General features: G+C 42.2%; 1 protein-coding gene across 4 annotated transcripts in view; it reads right to left on the minus strand.

Annotated features, from left to right (window-relative positions):
* Positions 1 to 19877, minus strand: part of CTDSPL (CTD small phosphatase like) — a 114803-nt gene that overhangs the window by 60202 nt on the left and 34724 nt on the right. For 2 of the 4 annotated variants that reach the window (XM_072793381.1, XM_072793379.1), the window contains exon 1: positions 4521 to 4632. The exons of the other annotated variants lie outside the window; for them this stretch is intronic. In XM_072793381.1, the coding sequence (XP_072649482.1) occupies positions 4521 to 4617 (97 nt within the window). In that variant the 5' untranslated portion in view covers positions 4618 to 4632. Of the gene's footprint in view, positions 1 to 4520; positions 4633 to 19877 lie in introns of those variants that run through there. 4 annotated transcript variants of the gene reach the window in all.

Raw genomic sequence — 19877 nt, forward strand, 5'->3', positions numbered from 1 at the left:
ACTTAAAATAACTCACATTAAGAATTCAACAGATGCAGGGCCCCAGGGTGGCACAGTTGGTTAAGTGTCTGACTCTTGGTTTCAGCTGTGGTCATGATCTGAGAGTCCTTGGATCAAGCCCCAGGTCGGGCTCCATGCTCTGCTTCGGGATTCTCTGTCTCCCTCTGCCCCCTCCCCCACTCATTTGCACACTCTCTTTCTAGAACATGAAATGCAAGAAAGTTTCAGGACATTAAAAAGAGAATTCAATGTTTAAGAGCAGCTTAAATATAGCTTGAAAAGAAAATTAATGAACTAAATGATAGGTCCAAAGAAAATACCTAGTTTGAACTTCAGAGAGACAAAAGGATAGGAAATAAAGATGGGAGAGAGTAAGAGATACAGAGGATGAAGAAGGAAGGGATCATAGATATGCAGTTACAGCCACAGGACAGGAAGGAAAGACCTGGGCAGAAGAAATGACAGCCAAAAAATTTAAAACTGAAAAAAAGACATCAAGCATAGATCTAATATCTTAAATAGATAAACCCCACACAAGATGAATAAAAAGAAAGCTACACCTAAGCACTTTACAGTAAACTGCTGCGCACCAAAGACAAAGTGAAAATCTTAAAAAGCGGCCAGTGGGGAAAAAAGACAGATTATCATTAAGGGGCTTAAATTAGATGGACAGTTGATTTCTTAGTGAAAATACTGAAAGCCAAAAGGTACTGGAATATTGTCAAAGTACTAAAAGAAAATATCCAAATGTTTAAAGAACAAATAAGATCAATTTTGAATAAACTCTTAGGGAGGAAATAACGCATATCTCACACAAACCATAGCACAGATATTACCAAAGGGTAAAATTATACACAATCCTTGTCAGGAGCACAGATGTAAAAAATCCCAAACAAAATATTCGGAGATGGATCCAGCAATATATAAAAATGATAATACATCACAAGCAAAATGGGTTTAATGCCGGAACACAACTTATCAAAGTCAGAAAAATAATCTGATGAAATTCAATATCCATTTATGATAAAATTCCTTGTGAATTAGGACTAGATAAGGACTTCCTGAATCTGATAATTGGTATTTATAAATAACTGTAGCACTCATCATACTTGGTGAAATGTTGAAAGCTTCCTACAGAGATCAAGGACAAGACTAGGCTGCCCAAGTCACAAATTCTATCCTACATCATACTGGGAAAAAAGGAGGTATAAGAAAAGGGGGGAATCTCATTCATGGATTTTCTGACTGTGTGCATAGAAAATCCAAAAGAATCTTCAGATAAATTTCTAGAATCAACAATTATTTGGGAGATAAAGTCAGTCTGAAAATATCTTTTGTGTTTCTAAACATCAATAATAAATATTTAGGAAAGGAAAAAGAATCTAAAGTCATAATTTATACTGACATCCAAATACAAAATAGGAATAAACTATGATGTGCAAGATATGTAAGACCTGTACACAGAAAATTCTAAAATGTTATTTGGAGAAATTTTAAAGTCCATAAAAAATAGAGGGACATACCATGTTCATGGTTTTGAAGATTCAATACTGTAAAGAAGTCAATTCTCCCCAAATTGGTCTATAGACTCCATGCAATCTCAGAGAAAACCACAGTAGTTTTTGTTTGTTTGTTTTATGGAAACTAGAAACAGATAAGCTGATTCTAAGAAGAAATGCAAAGAGCCAGTAACAGACTTGCTTCACTGGATACTAAAACTTACAGAGCAATAGTAACTTAAGAAAATGCAATTTTGGTAAAAGAACAGATGAACAGACTAATGCATTAGAACAGAAGCCCTGGGGCAGCCCCGGTGGCGCAGCAGTTTGGCGCCGCCTGCAGCCTGGGGTGTGATCCTGGAGACCCGGGATCGAGTCCCACGTCAGGCTCCCTGCATGGAGCCTGCTTCTCCCTCTGCCTGTGTCTCTGCCTCTCTCTGTGTGTGTCTATGAGTGAATAAATAAAATCTTAAAAAAAAAAAAAAGAACAGAAGCCCTGAAACAGTTGTGGGCAGATATATATTCCCACACAGAGAGAACAATGTTGGCAGATTCCTAGAGCAACATCATTACTCTCTGTAATCCTGGGCAAGGCTAATCCCCTGTCTGATCTTCAGTTTCTTCATCTCTAGCATCTATAAGCTGGACTGTGTCACAAAATTCTGACTTGAAATAAAAATAGGCAGATCAATAAACATGTCCAGTTTGCAGTGTCTCACATCCACCTGAAAGCAAGACAATCTTCTAAGAAACCATTTCCCCTCTGCTTTCTGGGAAAAAGAAAAAGCAGGGATTATGCCCTCTGTTCTGTCACCTACAGATTTTAGTCCTAAACATTCCAGGCAGTCTCAGTATAAAGGGTATAGCTTAGTGAGGTTTATACTATTTGCTCATTTAGGAGGCATACAAGGTAGAGGACAAATCAAGTAGAACTTGGTTTTAAAATACTACTTTTCATTTACATGTCTATCAAGTTTCTAATTAAACTATTTAAGCTCTTTGAATGTCAGTTATCCTTATCTGGGAAAGGACAGTTACTGTGAAGGTTAAATTGAATAATGCTTATAAAGCATTTAGGAGAGTGTCAGCACAGAGTAAGCATTTAAAAAGTAGAAGCCATGGGGATCCCTGGGTGGTTCAGTGGTTTAGCACCTGCCTTCAGCCCAGGGTGTGATCCTGGAGTCCCGGGATAGAGTTCCACATCAGGCTCCCTGTAAGGAGCCTGCTTCTCCTTCTGCCTGTGTCTCTGCCTGCCTCTCTCTCTCTCTCTCTCTATCTCATGAATAAATAAATAAAATCTTAAAAAAAAATAGTAGAAGCCAAAGTGAAATAAGCGGGACAGATAAACACCCTGGTGATTTTACGCACATGTAGAATCTTAAAAATAAAACAAATGAACAGACACACAGGAACAATAAAAAAAGAAACAGACTCATAAATACAGAGAACAGATCGAAAGTTGCCAGAGGTGAAGGGTGTAAGAGGATGGGTGAAATAGGTGAAGGGGATTAAAAGTTACAAATTTCCAGTATAACATAAATAAGTCACAGAGAAGAAAAGTACAGCATAGGGAATATGATATTGTAATAACTGTATGGTGATAGATGTTGGTTACAGTTGTCATGGTGAGCATCGAGTGATGTAGAGTTGTCAAAGCACTGTGTTGCATACCTGAAGTAAATATCAACTATATTTCCATTAACAATAAAAAAATAAATAAAATTTGGAAGCTATTGTTGAAAAGATTCTAGGGCTGGGTGTTAGGGCTATGGTGATGATGAAGAGAGAATAACAGAAGTAACAGTGTAGACTTGTGAGGGTTTATCACAGAGTGCCTAATGTCTGGTTAATGTTTATAAAATATTTGTGGAATGGAGAGGTTACTCATTTACTAGGCTCTCCCAAATCCTTCAAGCAGTTAAGGTCCCTTGTTTATAGTGTCAGACGCCCTTTGAAATGATAACCAAATTCCTAATACATTTCTGTTTCCCATTATTACTGAAGCCTGGGCTGGTCCCCATGTCCCCAACATCACACACACACACACACACACACACACACACACACACACACACCTGAAGACCTGGCTTCAGCTAAGATTTTTTTTCCCACCTTAAACACATGGGTACCTTTCCTGCCTCTTATGCTCAACTCGTGTCTGGGTAGCCTGAAGCCTAGCTAACACCTAATGGATTTACCTTACCCAGAAACTCCTAATACAAAACCTACCATCCATAAAGGAAATATTTCACAACCAATAAGAGGGCAGGTACTCAAACCTGTATTCCAGAACTTACACCTGAGGCCTGAAAACATCTGCCTGGAAGGAAGGAGTGGTCAGGGTTGACTGCAGAGGGAGTTGGCCTCCTGTCCTCCAAGGGGAGCCACAGTACTCTATCCTTCCCTGCTGGGACAGTCCCATCACCTCTGGACCCTCACCCCACCCCCCAAGACGCCACAGTATAGGTGCTGTCGAAGCAAGCACTCCCCCAAGCTACCCTAAATCAAAGTGCTTTAAAGTTACAAATGAATATGCTGAACTGTAATTAACTAAAGAGGTTTTCCTAATGACAGTTTTTCACTTGTAAGCATATCAGAGTCCTGCTCCTCCCTCTCTCTGTAGAGGGTTACACCTGCTACCCAGGTGTTTGGACAGCTTCCTGATTCTCGCTACTACCTCTCCTCTTGCCCTTCCTAGTAAGAGAATCTGAAACCTTTTTGGAAATCTACTAAAATGTTAAAGAAAATTTCTTGACCTGCAAAGAAATCCCTATTATTTGCCAAAGGGTCTTCTTGCTGGATGTTTGGTGGAACAGGAAGCAGGTAATTTGCACCCAAGACAAAGAAGACTGTTATTCCTTCATCCCTCAGTCCACTCTGTTCCAGATACTCAGCTCTACTTTCCTCTCACATTCTCACTGGCCCTTCTCTGAGTTGTTTCCCAGTTCTTGCTGAATAACAAAAGGGAAGTCATCGCTCTGCAGCCTCCACTCAAGTTCTTAATGCATTGAAAATTGTTACCAGAGCAGCCCCGGTGGCGCAGCGGTTTGGCACCGCCTGCAGCCTGGGGTGTGATCCTGGAGACCCGGGATCGAGTCCCACGTCGGGCTCCCTGCATGGAGCCTGCTTCTCCCTCTTCCTCTCCCTCTGCCTGTGCCTCTCTCTCTCTCTGTGTCTATGAATAAATAAACAGAATCTTAAAAAAAAAAAAAAAACCCTTAAAAAAAAAAGAAAAAAAAATTGTTACCAAAAGGGACCTTCCCAAGTCTGTGAAACCCAAAGGGTACTCTACTCTGACTTACTATTCAGTCATGTCAGCAAAGCACACTGTGGAAAAGTGAACGCAGCAGTCACCATAACCACATCTCACCCTTTGCTTTGATTTCCTGAGTACAGCAATAAACTGAGTCAGCCCATGATAAACTGTTTTGAAAGAATCAAGGGAATGAAGTGATTTAAATTACCTTTATGCTCACTGGAGGCTCTGTGTCTGTCCCAGCACCCATGAAAGACACAGGACAAAATCACCACATAACAAAGCTCTATTTACAGTCATAAAGCAGGGCAGAGGCCAGGACTTTGCACACAGGCAGGGGCCTCGACCTTGGAACCAGTGGAGTTGAGAAGAGCTATACCCACCGTCTCACCTCCCCCAGACCTCAGACCCCACATTCATGTGTGCTGAGCTCACACCTCTCACACAGGGCCCTGGCCCCCACCCTGTGCAGTGCAGTAATTCAGGCTCTATGTATTTGTCTAGGACAGGACAAAGGGACATCTGTTTCAGTAGCAAGCAAACTTTTTCCATGGGAATATAGCACAAAATTTTAAAAATCAAAGCCAATAAAAATATTCATTATATCCTACAACTGATTTTTCAAGAATATGTTTGCTATACTATTGATGCACATTCTTTGTAAATATTATCTACTTCAAATGACTGAGAAATTTTACCAAATTACCTTTACACTGAATTTTCAGATCTCTGAATAGAAGAATGCAGTCCAGCCTCTGAGAACCATAGATTCAAAGGGAATTCAGTAAGTAAAATCTTAGGGCCTTATGGAAACTATTGTATGGTCACTCTGTGTGGCCTAGAATAGTGTTAATACTTTATTCACACAACCTCATTTAATCTTTTACAGATGGGAACACTGAAGCACGGGGAGGGTAAGTCACTTGCTTAAAGTCACATAGCTAATTAGTCGGGCTGGGATTTGAGTCCTGTTCATGACTTAACCACTCTTCCCAGAATATGAAGATAATGGGAATGTGTGGTACATTCACTTTGTGGGAAATGAAAGTTTAATCTTTAATCAGCGGAAGTTTGAAATCCATTGGCATTAGTTCCTGGGCACCACGGTCTTGAATTCCAAGTGATGGTGACTTGCTCTCCCTTTCTTTGTTCCCTCCCCACACATGGGACTTGGTGTCAAGCCCTGCTCAAGGTCACACAGCCCCAAGATCTTGATCACAGAGCCCCTGGTGGGAAGGGCCAGACTTCCCGCTGCAGGAGGAGTTAGAGAACTCAGGTTACCCATCTAGGACTACTCCTTTCCCTCCTGCTGCTGACCGAGAGAATACCGCTACACAGGAAAAACAGGAAGCTGGTAACCAGATATGCCAGAACAACAACCCCACTGTTCAGGGCCACTGGTGAGAAGCACAGCCACTGCTGTGAGTCCCTAGGCCGCCTGCCTGGAAGGAAACAGCAGGCCTCAGGGCAGGGTTGGGCATGCCACAAGCAGTCCTGGGTTAGCAGTGCAGCTTTATTCTTCCTAACCAGCCACTCAGCCACCCTGCACAGCCCGCTCAGCCCTAGGATCTGGAAGGCAAGAAGCAGAAAAAGGAGCCCTGTTTACTGGGCACCCACCATGCCAGCATTTGTTCATAACCATAGCCAGTCCCACACATGGAAGGTGGGTCATAATTTCCATGGCATCAAAGAGGCTCAGAGAGCTTGTGTGATCCGCCCAGCCAGGACATCACAGTCAGGGACTGGAACCTGGTCTTGTCTACCTACAAAGCGTTCAGTTCAGTGCATTTTTCGTTACCCCATGCTGTAAAATTTCTCAAATTTAACAAATAGTATCTTGATTTTTGTTTGACTAATAAAATAAAACAAAAAAACACCAAAGAATCATAGCAGTTCCTATAAAGAAAAACTTTATATAAAAATTTTAAAAATTTTAAAGGGAAAATATAAAATAGTTGCAGAATTCACAAAAACTAAACACTGGGTAAAGGCTATATAAAACTGAAAAGAAGGGACGCCTGGGTAGCTCAGCAGTTAAAGTGTCTGCCTTAGGCCCAGGGCATGATCCTGGAGTCCTGGGGTCGAGTCCCACATCGGGCTCCCTGCATGGAGCCTGCTTTTCCCACTGCCTGTGTCTCTGCCTCTGCCTCTCTCTCTCTCTCATAAATAAATAAAATCTTAAAAAAAAAAAAATTAGAAAAGAAAAGCCCAAGACCACCCAATGGTAATATAAACAAAAGTACTAATCTCAAACTTGGAAAAATTTCAACCTCTTTATAATCAAAGAAATGCAAAAATAAAATCAATGTATGTAAGCTATAAAATTGGCAATTAAGAACTTTTAAATGCCACCACTGCTACAAGAATGTACTACTGTTGTAAGTGTAAATTGCTACTATCCTTTTGGAAAGCAATTTGGTAATCTGTACCAAGAGTACAGATGCTTTTCATACACTCCTTTACCCAGTAATTCTATTTCCTGAGTCTATCCTAAGGGACTAATTTAAAATATGAAAAGGTTACATGCAGCATTTTCTGCATTACTTATATGTGGGGGATAAGGGGAAAGCGACTTAAATGTCATTCTAATAAGTGCTGGTATATTCAGTCAATAAAGTATTACACAGCCATTAAAAATGACAGTAACAGAGTCTATATAGCAAAATGGAAAAATACTGTTAAATGCAACATTAAGGAAAGGTAACTGGGATAAGGATGTAAAGTGTAATTTATGTAAAATGAGGTTATGTCAGCATGTGATATCACTTTTGCAAAAAAAAAAAAACAAAAAAAACAAATTACCCGTAAGAGACTAAAAAGGAAAACGTCAAAAAGAGAAAAGAGGGTGTGTTACTCAAAATATTTTACAAAAGCTCTTCGGATAAGTTACATGCACTTGCCATATCTTCCACCTTCCCTTGAGCATTTTTTTTTTTTAAACAAAAGAGAACCATATTTGGAATAGCCTTGCCTGCTGTGATGGACATTGGCCCACTTGGTGGGCACTTACCAGATGGTGAGTTTCCAGAAGTGAGCCTGAGGGGCGGCTCACAGCAGCTCTTCCTTCGTGTGGTTTCTACACAGCTTTTGTGCTGTTTTTGTGTTCTGATCCTACAAAGGTTACTTTTGTTCCATTAAGTACTGTGGTTCAGGGGATATACTGAGGGCTATGGAGGAAGACCATTCAAACGTAACAGTAAAATCCTTTTTAGGTTTCTCTTAAAATCTAAAAGAAAAAGAAAAACTGAGGACTTATTGTTTGTTTTGTACCTTATGAGCAGAGGGTTGCATTTATCACATGCAACAGTTCCTGGTTAACACTGTCTAGGCAAAAGCCCTGTATTTATGTTTTTATGCATTTTTTTCCTTTTATGCCTACAGCCCATTTCCATTCCCCTTGCTCCACAGAGAAATTTTCTAATGTGCCTGAGGTGTATCCTTATATCTCTAACAGTGTTTACAAAATGTGCAATGGGGGTTTCTGTGCACCTATTTTTAACTTATGGAAATATTAGTTTGTGCATCTCATCCTTCTTTTTTCCACTAAATACTATGCCCTTGACATTCACTCACATTGCTCTGTGCACAGTGCTGAACTGCTGGGTAATAAATACAGTGAGTGTGTATCCACTAGGGCACTGAATGCTGTGGACTCTCAGTCTGTCATCTCTTCACCCCCTTCCTCCTTCCTCAGCTCTGCCACTTGTCTGCACATGTGCTACATGTGGACTGAAGGGATATGGCCAAACATAATACTGAAATATCAAGTGAATATGAAAATTATTTAGCCCTTTTATTATTTTTAAAGAAAAAATTGCACTTGATATATGTAGTTTATGAGCACGTATTTTTCCTGTATGCCAAGAAGTCTCTGTGATAGTTTTGATAATTAAAAATGTATAAATATATTCAATTCCCTTATCCTCTCTTAGAACTATTTTGAAGCAGCTGCTTTTAGAAGGGCCATAGGTGGTCACCTAAGACTCTCAAGGCCGAGGTCTGAATTCCAGAAATGTCAGAAAGCTGCTGCTGCTGTTTGATGACATGATTCTGTAATCTGGTATCTCTGAGGTCACACTTTGATCCTGAAATTGACACTCTGGGAACCACGTATGTCTCAGCAAGTGCACATAGCAGGACAGAGTGAACGGAGGAAGGTTTTTAGCTGGGACAGGAGCAAGGGTAATGTCCCCACTGAACTCTGTACCCTGCCTGTGACCCGTACCACAATAAAAGCTATTTATGACTACAATTCTCTTTAGTCCTGTACTTGATGTTCATCAAAGCAGTTTCCCACAGACTCCTTCCTTTGCACCGCCTAACAATCACGTGCGGGACAGGGTAGGTGTTACCAACTCCTGGTTTGGAGGGAAGGTGCTGAGGCTCAGAGGGTAAAGCCACTTGCTCAAAGTCACAGCAAGGGGTAGGAGGGACAGTCCAGCCTTAGTTGATGTGATTCGCTCTTGCTCTTTCCCCACTACCACAGTGGGAAAGCACACCTGTGCTTTCTTTGGAAATCAGGGTTCTAAAAGCCTCTGCCTACCAAGGCTCCAATGATTCTTATCCTAGTGACTCTGCTCAAAAGATCATGTTTCTACTAGTCCCTCCCTCTCCTGATCCTGGTGAACCATGAAAGGAGGCAAGAGTGAAAAATGGGAGCCCCAAAGGGCCAGCTCCTCCCCTGCTTGCAGGCATCTTTTTTCAGAGCTGGAAAAGATCTTAGGAACCGTATCCATCAGGGTTCTGGCAGGAAACAGATGGCACTCTCAAATTGGGTAATTTGAGGAGAGTTTAATAAAGGGGCCATTTATAAGGGGTAGGCAGGGAGTAGGGGAACCACACTGCAATGTTCTGGGACCAGTAGCAGTGCCACAGTTACAACCCTAGGACCAAAGCGGTGAGGGAAGAGAGGCTACTGGAACCTTGAGACAAAGTGCCCTGCATAAAGGGCTGTCGGCCAGAAGCCCAGACACCAGGAGGAGCCAGGAGAATCAATACTTTGGTCCCACTCCTCCTCCACTCCTTGCCCCCTATCTCCTGTGGGTTTTCCTTATAGGGTAAACAACATAACAGGGGCCAGGAAGCAAGGGAGCCCATTCATATAGTCCCTACTGGTCAGCTTCCAGATCACAGGGCAGGGTGGAGAAGGCTGGAGGAGAGAGGATCTGAGGGACAAGGAGAAAACATCCAGCACAAAAACAAACTGATCCAACCCTTTAGCCTGAAAGGTATGTAACTCCCAGGGAAAGTCCTGGTGTAGAAAATGGATAGATGAGCTACAGAGCTGGGCTGGGAACTCAATCCCTGGGTGCCAGTCCACACTCCTCCACTCTCCATTTGACCCAAGAATTCCTTTTCCTACAAGCATGGCTCAAGCCTTGAAAAAGAATGGGCCTTCAAATCAGCTGGAAATGATTTATTTCTCATTTAGGGATTGTGTATTCCAAAGTTACTCCTAATCCCTACCTTGACACTACTCCACAATAACTTTTGTTCACAACTGTGTGCTACACCTTTGACACAGGAGTCAGAATCCCCGCAATATAAAGGGACCAGCTCAGAATAAAATATCTTGCAGCAGGTATAGGCATGCAAACACACATAGGTGAGAACATGTCTGCAGTTCTGTGGTGAAGCCCAGCTGTGACACAAGAGGGGAAGAGCGAAGTCCCTCCGTCCAATCTCTCCATTCAGACAACCAGGCCCCCGACCTTCAGTGAACTGGCACAGCACCCTCCCACTCTACTTACATACAGAAATAGCTGTGCATTGACCCATGCGCTCCCCAGGCCTGGAAAAGTCCTCCAGGATATTTTAAAAATCACATGTTCTTCCAAGCCTTTTAAAATTTGACTAGAGAAGTAGTTGGCTAAAAAAAAAGAGCAAATTATCGAGGTCCTTTTTGGAGGCACTGTCTGAGCTACAAATTCAAAATAAAAGATCAAAATGTCATTTGACTCTCAATTTCCTTATATATTTTATAAACCTAGTCCTCTTTATAAAACAAGACAGTCTCCCCAATTCTTTGGATAAGAGACTTAGCTCAAGAAAACCATGAAAAGATTATCAATGATAAATCTCATGCATATATTAGCATGCTACATCTATATAAAATTAAAAACACCAGACAACTCTTGTTTAGCTTCCTAATTTTTATGTCCAGTAATTCCATCTCTAAATGTTTCCTGAGTGTCTGTGTTTGGAGCTACTGGCAGAACAAAGTTCAGTGAGACGACTCAGAGTGGCAAGTGGGGACCAAATCCCAAAGGAAGGTTCTCCCATCTTTTTCTGTCTCTTGTAGGCAGTAAGGAGGCACTGAGCACTTCCAAACAGAGAAGTGATTAGACTGCATCACGCTTTGGCAAGTTATGCTAAAAATATGAACAGGATGGGGATCCCTGGGTGACTCAGTGGTTTAGTGCATGCCTTTGGCCCAGGGTGTGATCTTGGAGTCCCAGGATCAAGTCCCACATCAGGCTCCCTGCATGGAGCCTGCTTTTCCCTCTGCCTGTGTCTCTGCCTCTCCCTCTCTCTCTCTCTGTGTCTCATGAATAAATAAATAAAATCTTAAAAAAAAAAAAGAAATATGTACAGGATGATGATGACGTGGAACCCAGAGGCAGGAAGCCTCGTTAGGCGTCTGTTATGATATTGCAGTCAAGATGCAAGGATGGACAGAAAAACCACTTTTCCAGATCATAGAATGTGGAGAAGTAAGTGGCAAAGATTTGGACCAGGTCTACATGATGCAGCAGAGAGATGTGTTCTGGAATGTGGAAAGGAAGGGGACTCATGGCTAGACATGATTTCTCCACAAAAAGGGGGCTGAGCAGAAAGCTGTGAGCTGAGTGCCCAGACAAGGGTGAGCTGTGCCCTTCCTGGTGGCTTGTCTCAGAGTCTGGGGTGGAACACTGCTCTGGCCAGGGACTGGAAGGGGACCTCTCAGTCCTGACAGGCTCCTCCAATCTCATCTCTGTTCCAATGAATCAGCACTAGGGTGAACTGGTTTTCCTGTGGCATAACTCTTCACACTGTGAAGTTCTTTCTTAGTGTGAGTGAGACAAGTACTCTGGGTCTTTCACCTGCTTGAGTGTCCTCTAAAGCTTGGTAGTGTGTACCTCTCCGTCTTCTCCTGGGTGTCTGTAAAGCGGCCCAGTGAGGACCCTCCCCCAAAGGGAATTAGTGCTGAACAGCTGAAAAAAGAGCCACAACCAGCCTGACTCTGCTCAGCAAACTGGCCTTCCTCTCTGATTCAAATGAAAATGTCACATAATCAAGTTCAGAGTTAGTAAAGGGCCGTTCTGCTGGCAAGCGGACAGGCAACCAGACCACGGAGCCAACTTTACTGCCCAGAATTGTTCACGCTCAGGAGATTTAGTGTACAGCTCTCCTGCCCTGGAGAGGCTGAAGGAGCAGTCCAGGAGCCAGCAAGTGTGTGGTACGGATCTGGCGAGGGAGGGAGTGCCACCCAATGACTTTATGTTGATACTGTTAGAGCTCACTCATGTGCTGCTTCTATGAACCAGTTGCCTGGTGGCAGTGGCTGTGGGAAGCTGGCTGGCGGACCTGGCACCAGCTGGAAGCAACTGCATGGAGTTGGCAAGAACTCTGCCCAGCAGTGGTAGTGCCCTGACCTATCGCAGCTTCTCAGCAGAAGAGGATGGATGCAGGGTGGACAAGAGAAAAGGGACAATGGGGCTTCTGTCCCAAGAGACTCTGAGCTTGTGCCCAGACTGCTATGAAGCCATTGCGTGGCCCACACTGAAAGATGTGATGGGGGTGTGACACACCCTCTGCTGTCTGCCTGCACAGCTTCGTGGTAACAAGGGTGTCCTTGCCTGGCTCTGGCATTCGACCCTTGGGACTCCGTTCTCTTCATCTGCATCAGGAATCACACGAAGACCCTACAGCCAAACTGAGGAGATGGAGCAGCTTCATTCATCCAAGCTGCAGGCCTCTTCCCCACTCTCTGACCACAGGCTCTCATGTCCCAGGCTGCCAGGCAACTCTCCCCAGCTCCCTGTCCCTACCTCCAGGCAGCCTCACACCTCAGGGCTCAAAACTATTTTGTGGCTGCAGTAGCAGCTGTAATAACAGCAACAAGGAGGCCTCTGGAGTGAGTCACTGATTCAAAGTATGTGCATGCACATTCCCTCATTTGTCCTGATAACTACCCCTCACCTCTGGGCAGCTTGGGACGGAGAGTGCAGCTAACAGCAGCTCCATTCTCCAACCATGTCCTCCTCAGGAATGCCAGCAATCTGACCAGCAGCCTTTTCCCAAGACCTTTCCTCCCTCCCTTCAGAGAACCCACACTCTCCACTCTGCCCTGGCATTACTACACTGGTGGCCCAGGCTGGTGTGTGGCTCTCTAACACCCAGATAACAGGAATCACAACCCGCCCACACACACATACGCCCTCACCCCCATCTCAAAGTCTTAAACAAGTCAGGCATCCTTGCTTGGCTCTGGCATCTGACCCAGCCAAGCATCCTTGCCCAGCTCTGGCATCTGAACCTTAGGGCCCGGAGAGGCCCACCTGGGCCTGTACCTCCCTGTTGCTCAACTTCAGGGTAACAGAGTTTCTTCGAACACAACTCTTGTGGTTTCAATGTGCACAGTGCCCCTACCCCTACAGCTGCGCATGGCTCTGTGCCTGAAACTCTCTGATATAATGTACCGGAGAGGACCTGGGATCCATTAGCACCTGCCACAGCCACAGGTCTCTGTTGAGGAAAGAAACCAAAGTGTGTCCTGTGGATAAAGGGTGACTGGGGGCAACTGGGGTGGCCTGGTGCAAGATGGCCTGACTGTGATGTTCCTTGTGAGTGGTGACTGTTTGACTCAAGACATCATCTCTTTAGGGAGTCTGACTGTGAGACACAGCAGTGGCAGCAGGGATAGCAGCCAAGGTGAGACAGTAGAGAGGGCAGTAGAAGCAAGAGGAAGAAAGAGCAAAGAGCCCGGTTTTGCAGGCCTAGAAGAATCCTTAGGGGAAGGAGCCCTGTATGACCAGTTCTTAAGTGCTGGCATGACAGTGGGTGCTTAGAGTTCCTGGTACATCCTAAATGATGAGGTGTTACTGGGCCTGCTGGGAAGTACAGAGACCCTGGGTGAATGGGGTGTGGGCAGAAGGGACCCAGGCCTCACTTTCTCCTTGTCCCTGGGGATCTGCCCAAAGAGCTCTCATACCCTGACAAACTGGGTACACCTCCTAGAGGCTGAAAAAGCCAAAAGCCAGACTTGAATAGGAAGAATTATTACCAGAGGAACAACTGATCTTCCAAGATACTAAATGCTGATACAGCCAATGATGGCTGCTCACCTGTCAAACGTTCCCTTGCCTCCCTTTCCAACAGAACTCTGATCTTTTCAGGGATGGCAGTGTGTGCAGCTGAAACTTCTCCCACACAGTCCCTTACACCTATGTGGCCACATGATAGACTTCTGGCCAATCAGACATAAGCTAAACCTTTAGGAAAAATCTCCTGCTTTCCTGATCTAAGGATTGCCCCTGATTTCTACTCTACTTCTTCCTGCCTCAGATGTAGCAGCCATCTGCCACCATGAGGAGGAAAGTCACATGCCATGAACAGTATAGGTAGGAAGGTAAGAGACTGAATCCTTGATGATACCGTGTGAGCCCTGGACTGGCTCGTTCCAGAATTCTCATTGCGTCTGAGAAACACCTGCTTACTGATTTAAGCCACTTTTGGTTGGGTTTTCTGAGTTTTGCAGCTGAATGCATCCCTCACTGATATACCTGCCTAGTCATGGAGCTGCTGGTAAATGGCGCAGCTGGGTGCCAAGCAAGGTCTGCATAATTTCAGAGCCTACCTTGCTTGTTTTCCACTGGGCAGTACTACCTCTTGCTCTCAGAACAAGGGGTCTGCAAATTAAATAAGATGCTGTTTGTAAAGTGCCTGACACATCACAGCAGATACCCAGTAATTATTAGCTACTGTTACTACTATTAGTATGAGGCCAAATAGGCTCCAAGTCACTTCAAGCTCCTCTGTGTTAGATCTATGGCCATAGTCAAGAGGGAACCGAGAAAAAGGTATCTTTCTTTCTGAGGAAAAGAGAGTAAGGAGGGGTTAGGTCCTTGGGCCTAACGCTAGGAACAAAAGAGTTATCCACTGAGATGGGCTCCCATTCCCACAGCCTGCTTGTCCCCTGGGAAGGGTAGCACAAGTACAGAATGACCCTTGCCATCATTAGTGAATCAGAAGACTTCCTCTTTGTTCCTTCAGTCTGGACCCAGCATCTACCGAAACCAGACAAAGGCTCTGACAGGCTCAATCAGGGGCATCAGGCATCCTGGCAAACATGCATTTCTCTTCCTTCCCCAGACACAGAAGTGTGTTTCCTGAAACCAAGGATATTGCTGCTTTTACAACAGAACATTGAAAATAATCCAGAAGCCTAATAACAGGTACTATTTTAAAATGTGATGCTATGTCCACAAAAGAGAACAAATATTCCATAGTCATTAAATATGATATTCTCTAAGGGTTTTTGTAAATTGGGAAAAATTCTCATGCTATGTGAAAAATAGCTGATATATTAAGTTATACATGTTATATTTCCCATGATCCCCTTATGATATTATACATATACATATGTAAGAGAAAATTAAAAAGCAAGAAAAATAAAAAAGTTAACAATGATTAATATCTTTAAGTTGTGGTATTATGGATGACTTTTTTATCTCTACACTTTTGTATGTTTTCTATGATTTCTTTAGCTTCTTTTATAACAAGAAAATAAGTTGAAGAAAGGGGAAAGTGTATTAATGACAGAAGTTGTGACATTGTTATTAGTATTTGGACAGGATATCTGTCTTCAAAACATGCTGTTTGCCAAGCATGTTGTTTGAAAGCAGACATTTTAGTGAAATATTTTTAAAATGGACGACAGTCTCTGATGTGGCATTCCTCATTTCCCAGCAAAAGAAAAACACTGCCTCCCTTACTTGGGGCCTGGGTCTAGAGACACATTCTTTACCTCTTCGAAGCAGCTCTGATCTGAGACCCTTATCACTGGGTTCCCTGAGAGAAAACCCTCTTTGTAAAAGACCATCTTTGCCAAGTTCACAGAGCACAGATATCTCAGATACCTGGAAAGGTGTGGCTAGGCGTTTTGATGAGGTTGGGACATGGTTTCTCTCCCTAATATGATGAAAAGTGAACTGATATTAAGAGACGTGTTTTCCCTGCAGTTCAGCTCGCTGTAGCTCCATAAGCATCAAGCTTGAGTCTTTGGAACTGGCTCTAAGCCAGCCAGCAAACCACCACAACCATGGCAAACTTACTATGGAAGTGCTCTGGCCTACCATTCTTTCTGTTTTTCTCACCCGAGGCATTTGTGTTCCTACATCACACTTTTTCAGCCTACCATTTCTTTCCTCACATCAAATACTTAAACTCAGTGGTCTGGAAGTAACAGTATCTCCACTAGCTTTCCTTTACATGTGACATAGCAGGTATTGACCTGGACCTGGATGCTTAGAGATGGAAAGTTAATTTTTCATCATGCACCCAATGGTTCAATATATTGTCTGGGACTTTGATCAAAGATCAGAACCCATCAGAGGTAATACTAAAACCATTAATGAAAACTCATGTAGTAAAAGATACTCTTTTCATCCAAAGAAATCATGTTGTTCCATACAGTTTTAAGATTCCATTTCCTTGCACTCGGGAATTACCAGAATGCTATAAGCATTCTGTGAAAAGTCTCATTTCAAGTTTGGATTATTCAGACTCCTCTGTGACAGATGTAGAACTCCCAGATTCCCATGAAGTGTTGTAAGTTTTCCCCTATAACCCCCATCTGGCTTAACAACACCATCAGTCATTTTTTCAGAATGTGAAAGTTCAACAGTTTTAAATGTTAAAACTCTGTAAAAAGCAGCATTACCACCCAGCAACAGCTCAGAGCTTTGACACTCTGAATATGGGATTTGTAATACATCTAACAGTACAATCCAGACTTGATGAAGAAAGAGTTGGCTAATAGAGTACAATAACATTCCAAGAGGAAATATTTACTCTGTTTGAGCAACAACTTTTTCAAGTGGCCATAGGATCACAGACTGTTGGAACTAGAAGGGCCTTGAAGATCCTCTAACTCCTTCAAGTTGAAGCTAGGGCCTGTGCACCCCTCCAAGGGTGCATGACTGGAATAAAACCTTACAGTGAGGAGGATTGGGGCTCTCATCCAGGCTTCCTACATTTCTAGGTACCACTAAGTAACATTTATGTTAAAGCATCTGTCTCTCAGCCTTGTGCAAAGACACAACGTCTCCCACCTATCTAATGAATAAAATCCAAACCTGGTTTTTAAGGCCCTGGTCTCACCTTTCTACTTTTATTCTACACTCTCCAAATACCTGCACAGGCTCCTTTTTACACCTGGGATACCATTTCTCCTGCTGAAGCCTTCTGTCATTGGTATTCAATATATACCCTCCTCCATGCAGCCTTCCATGGTTCTTCTGACGTAAATATGCTGTCATTCTGAACAACCACACAACCACACCAGCTTGTCCCTTACTCTATTAGAGAAGGTATCAAATTCTGCACTCTATTATTGGTATGTTTGTTTTAGATCTTTCATTAGACTGCAAGCTTCCAGAAGACAGGGAAAATGCTTGACTCATATTAATTAATTATTCTATGGTACTTTGCTTATTAGTAGTGTTCAGGAAACTCAGAACAAATGTGCTCATAATAGATATTTCTTGTCTAAAAGACAGATTCAATGAAGGTTCAATTCACTGTGTTGCAGTAATTCTGTGTACAAAGAATTACAAACAAACTTCTTCCTCACTCATTCTCCCCAACACTTTGTTATGAGAAATTTCACATATACAACAAAGTTGTTTAAGGCCACCAAATTCTACCATTAACATTTATCTGACTGTACTTACTTTATCACATATATATCTATACACATATCTCTTCTTATATTCATTAATCCATTTAATCTTTTTTATATATTTTGAAGTAAACTACAGGTATCATTCTATTTCCTCTAAATAATTCAGGATGTGTATCATTAACTACAGTTCAAATTTCATTTTTTTCTCTTGAGGTAAAATTTGCATTCAATGAAGTGCCCAAATCTTAAATGTATATACAGTGAGTTTACATAAATATATACACACTTGGATTAAAAAAATCCTTACTCTGCTGTAAGGAACCACTGTTTTGACTTTTCCCCCCTTATCCTAGAATTTCATATAAATGGAATAAAATATTACATACTTTTTGTGGAAGGCTTCTTTCACTCAGTTTTTTAGTTTCATGCAGATTGCATGTTTTAGTAATATTATCCTTGATATTCTAAGTAGCATTCCATCGTATTAGTATACCACTGTTTATACATCCCTTTTCCCACTGATGGGAACACATAGGCTTTATATGTGTTTGTCAACATATATTTCAATTTCTCTTGTGTAAATAATTATGAGTAGAATTGCTAAGTCAAACAAGGACATATTTAGTTTTATAAGAAATGCCAGAGGGGCACCTGAGTGGTTCAGTTAGTTAAACATCTGATTCTTGATTTCAGTTCAGTTTTTGATCTTGGGGTCATGAGTTCAAGCCCCGCATTGGGCTCTATGCTAGGAATGGAGTGTACCAAAAAAAAAAAAAAAAAAAAGAAAGAAAGAAAAAGAAAAGCTATAGTTTTAGAAAGTGGTTACATCATTTTACATTTCTACCAACACTGAGAGCGCCAAATTGCTTGTGGGAAAGTTTCTGATGTTGAATTAGACTTTTTAATAGACATAGGGCTATTCAGATTTTCTCTTTCATCAGGTGTCAGTTTTTTCTTTTTAAGATTTTAAAAATTATTTATTTGAGAGAAGGAGAGGGGGGAAGAGAAAAAAAGGAGAGAGAGTACAAGAAGGGGAGGGGCAGAGGGAGAGGGAGATATGGACTCCCTGCTGATCAGGGAGCCTGACATGGGATTTGATTCCAGGACCCCAGGATCATGATCTGAGCCAAAGGCATATGCTTAACTGACTGAGCCACCCAGGTGCCCCCAGGTGGATGAGTTGTATTTTTCAAAGAATTTGTAGAGTTCATCAAAGTTGTTGAATTTTCTTGACATAATATTCCCCCATTAATTTTTAATGTCTATAGGACATTATTCTTTTATTCTGGTTATTGGTAATGAGCCCGCTCTCTATATTTAATCAATTTTATTGATCTTTTAAAAGATGTAGTATTTGGATTTACGGTTTTCCCTATTTTTGTCTATTTTCTGGTTTACTGATTTACAGTCTTATCTTTTTTCTTTCATAATGTGGTTTTGTTGGTTGTCCTGAGGATCAGAAGACATTTCAATTTGTACACAATTCTTTTTTTTTTTATGATAGTCACACAGAGAGAGAGAGAGAGAGAGAGAGAGAGAGAGAGGCAGAGACACAGGCAGAGGGAGAAGCAGGCTCCATGCACCAGGAGCCCGACGTGGGATTCGATCCCGGGTCTCCAGGATCGCGCACTGGGCCAATTCCAAGGCAGGCGCCAAACTGCTGCGCCACCCAGGGATCCCAATTTGTACACAATTCTTAACATGCTTACTGAAAATCTAAAAAACCATGTAGTTGTGATTCTTTTCTAAAAGTTATTCCAGTGACCTTCCAGCTTAAAATTTGAAGGCAAATTTTCCTTAACAGTATATTAAGTACCAATATCTTCAAATGTTGATACACATTAAGTCTCATTAATTCACAAATTAACATAATATATACTATATACTCAAATTCTCAATCTTGCATAATAGCACATTAACACAGTTACTAGGAAAACTGGACTACCAGACCAACATGTTACAAGATGCACAAAATTTTGACAGAGCCAAGATCAAGGAGTGGTTTTCTTTAGGAAACAGTTCTACCAAAACAACATGGAAATATAAGTAATTAAAATGTTCAAGACATTAAATGCACGCCTAACTCCAAACTGCCATTTAGTATGCCTGGTATTATAGGATATAAAAACTACCCCATCTATGGATAATGTTAAACTGACAGCCAAGACAATCAAAGCCCCCCCACATTCAATACCTCACTATTCTCTGGTTGTACCAAAAAATAAACAACCAGCAA

The sequence above is a fragment of the Canis lupus genome, chromosome 22 (assembly GCF_048164855.1).
Source record: "Canis lupus baileyi chromosome 22, mCanLup2.hap1, whole genome shotgun sequence".
Classification (NCBI taxonomy): domain Eukaryota; kingdom Metazoa; phylum Chordata; class Mammalia; order Carnivora; family Canidae; genus Canis; species Canis lupus.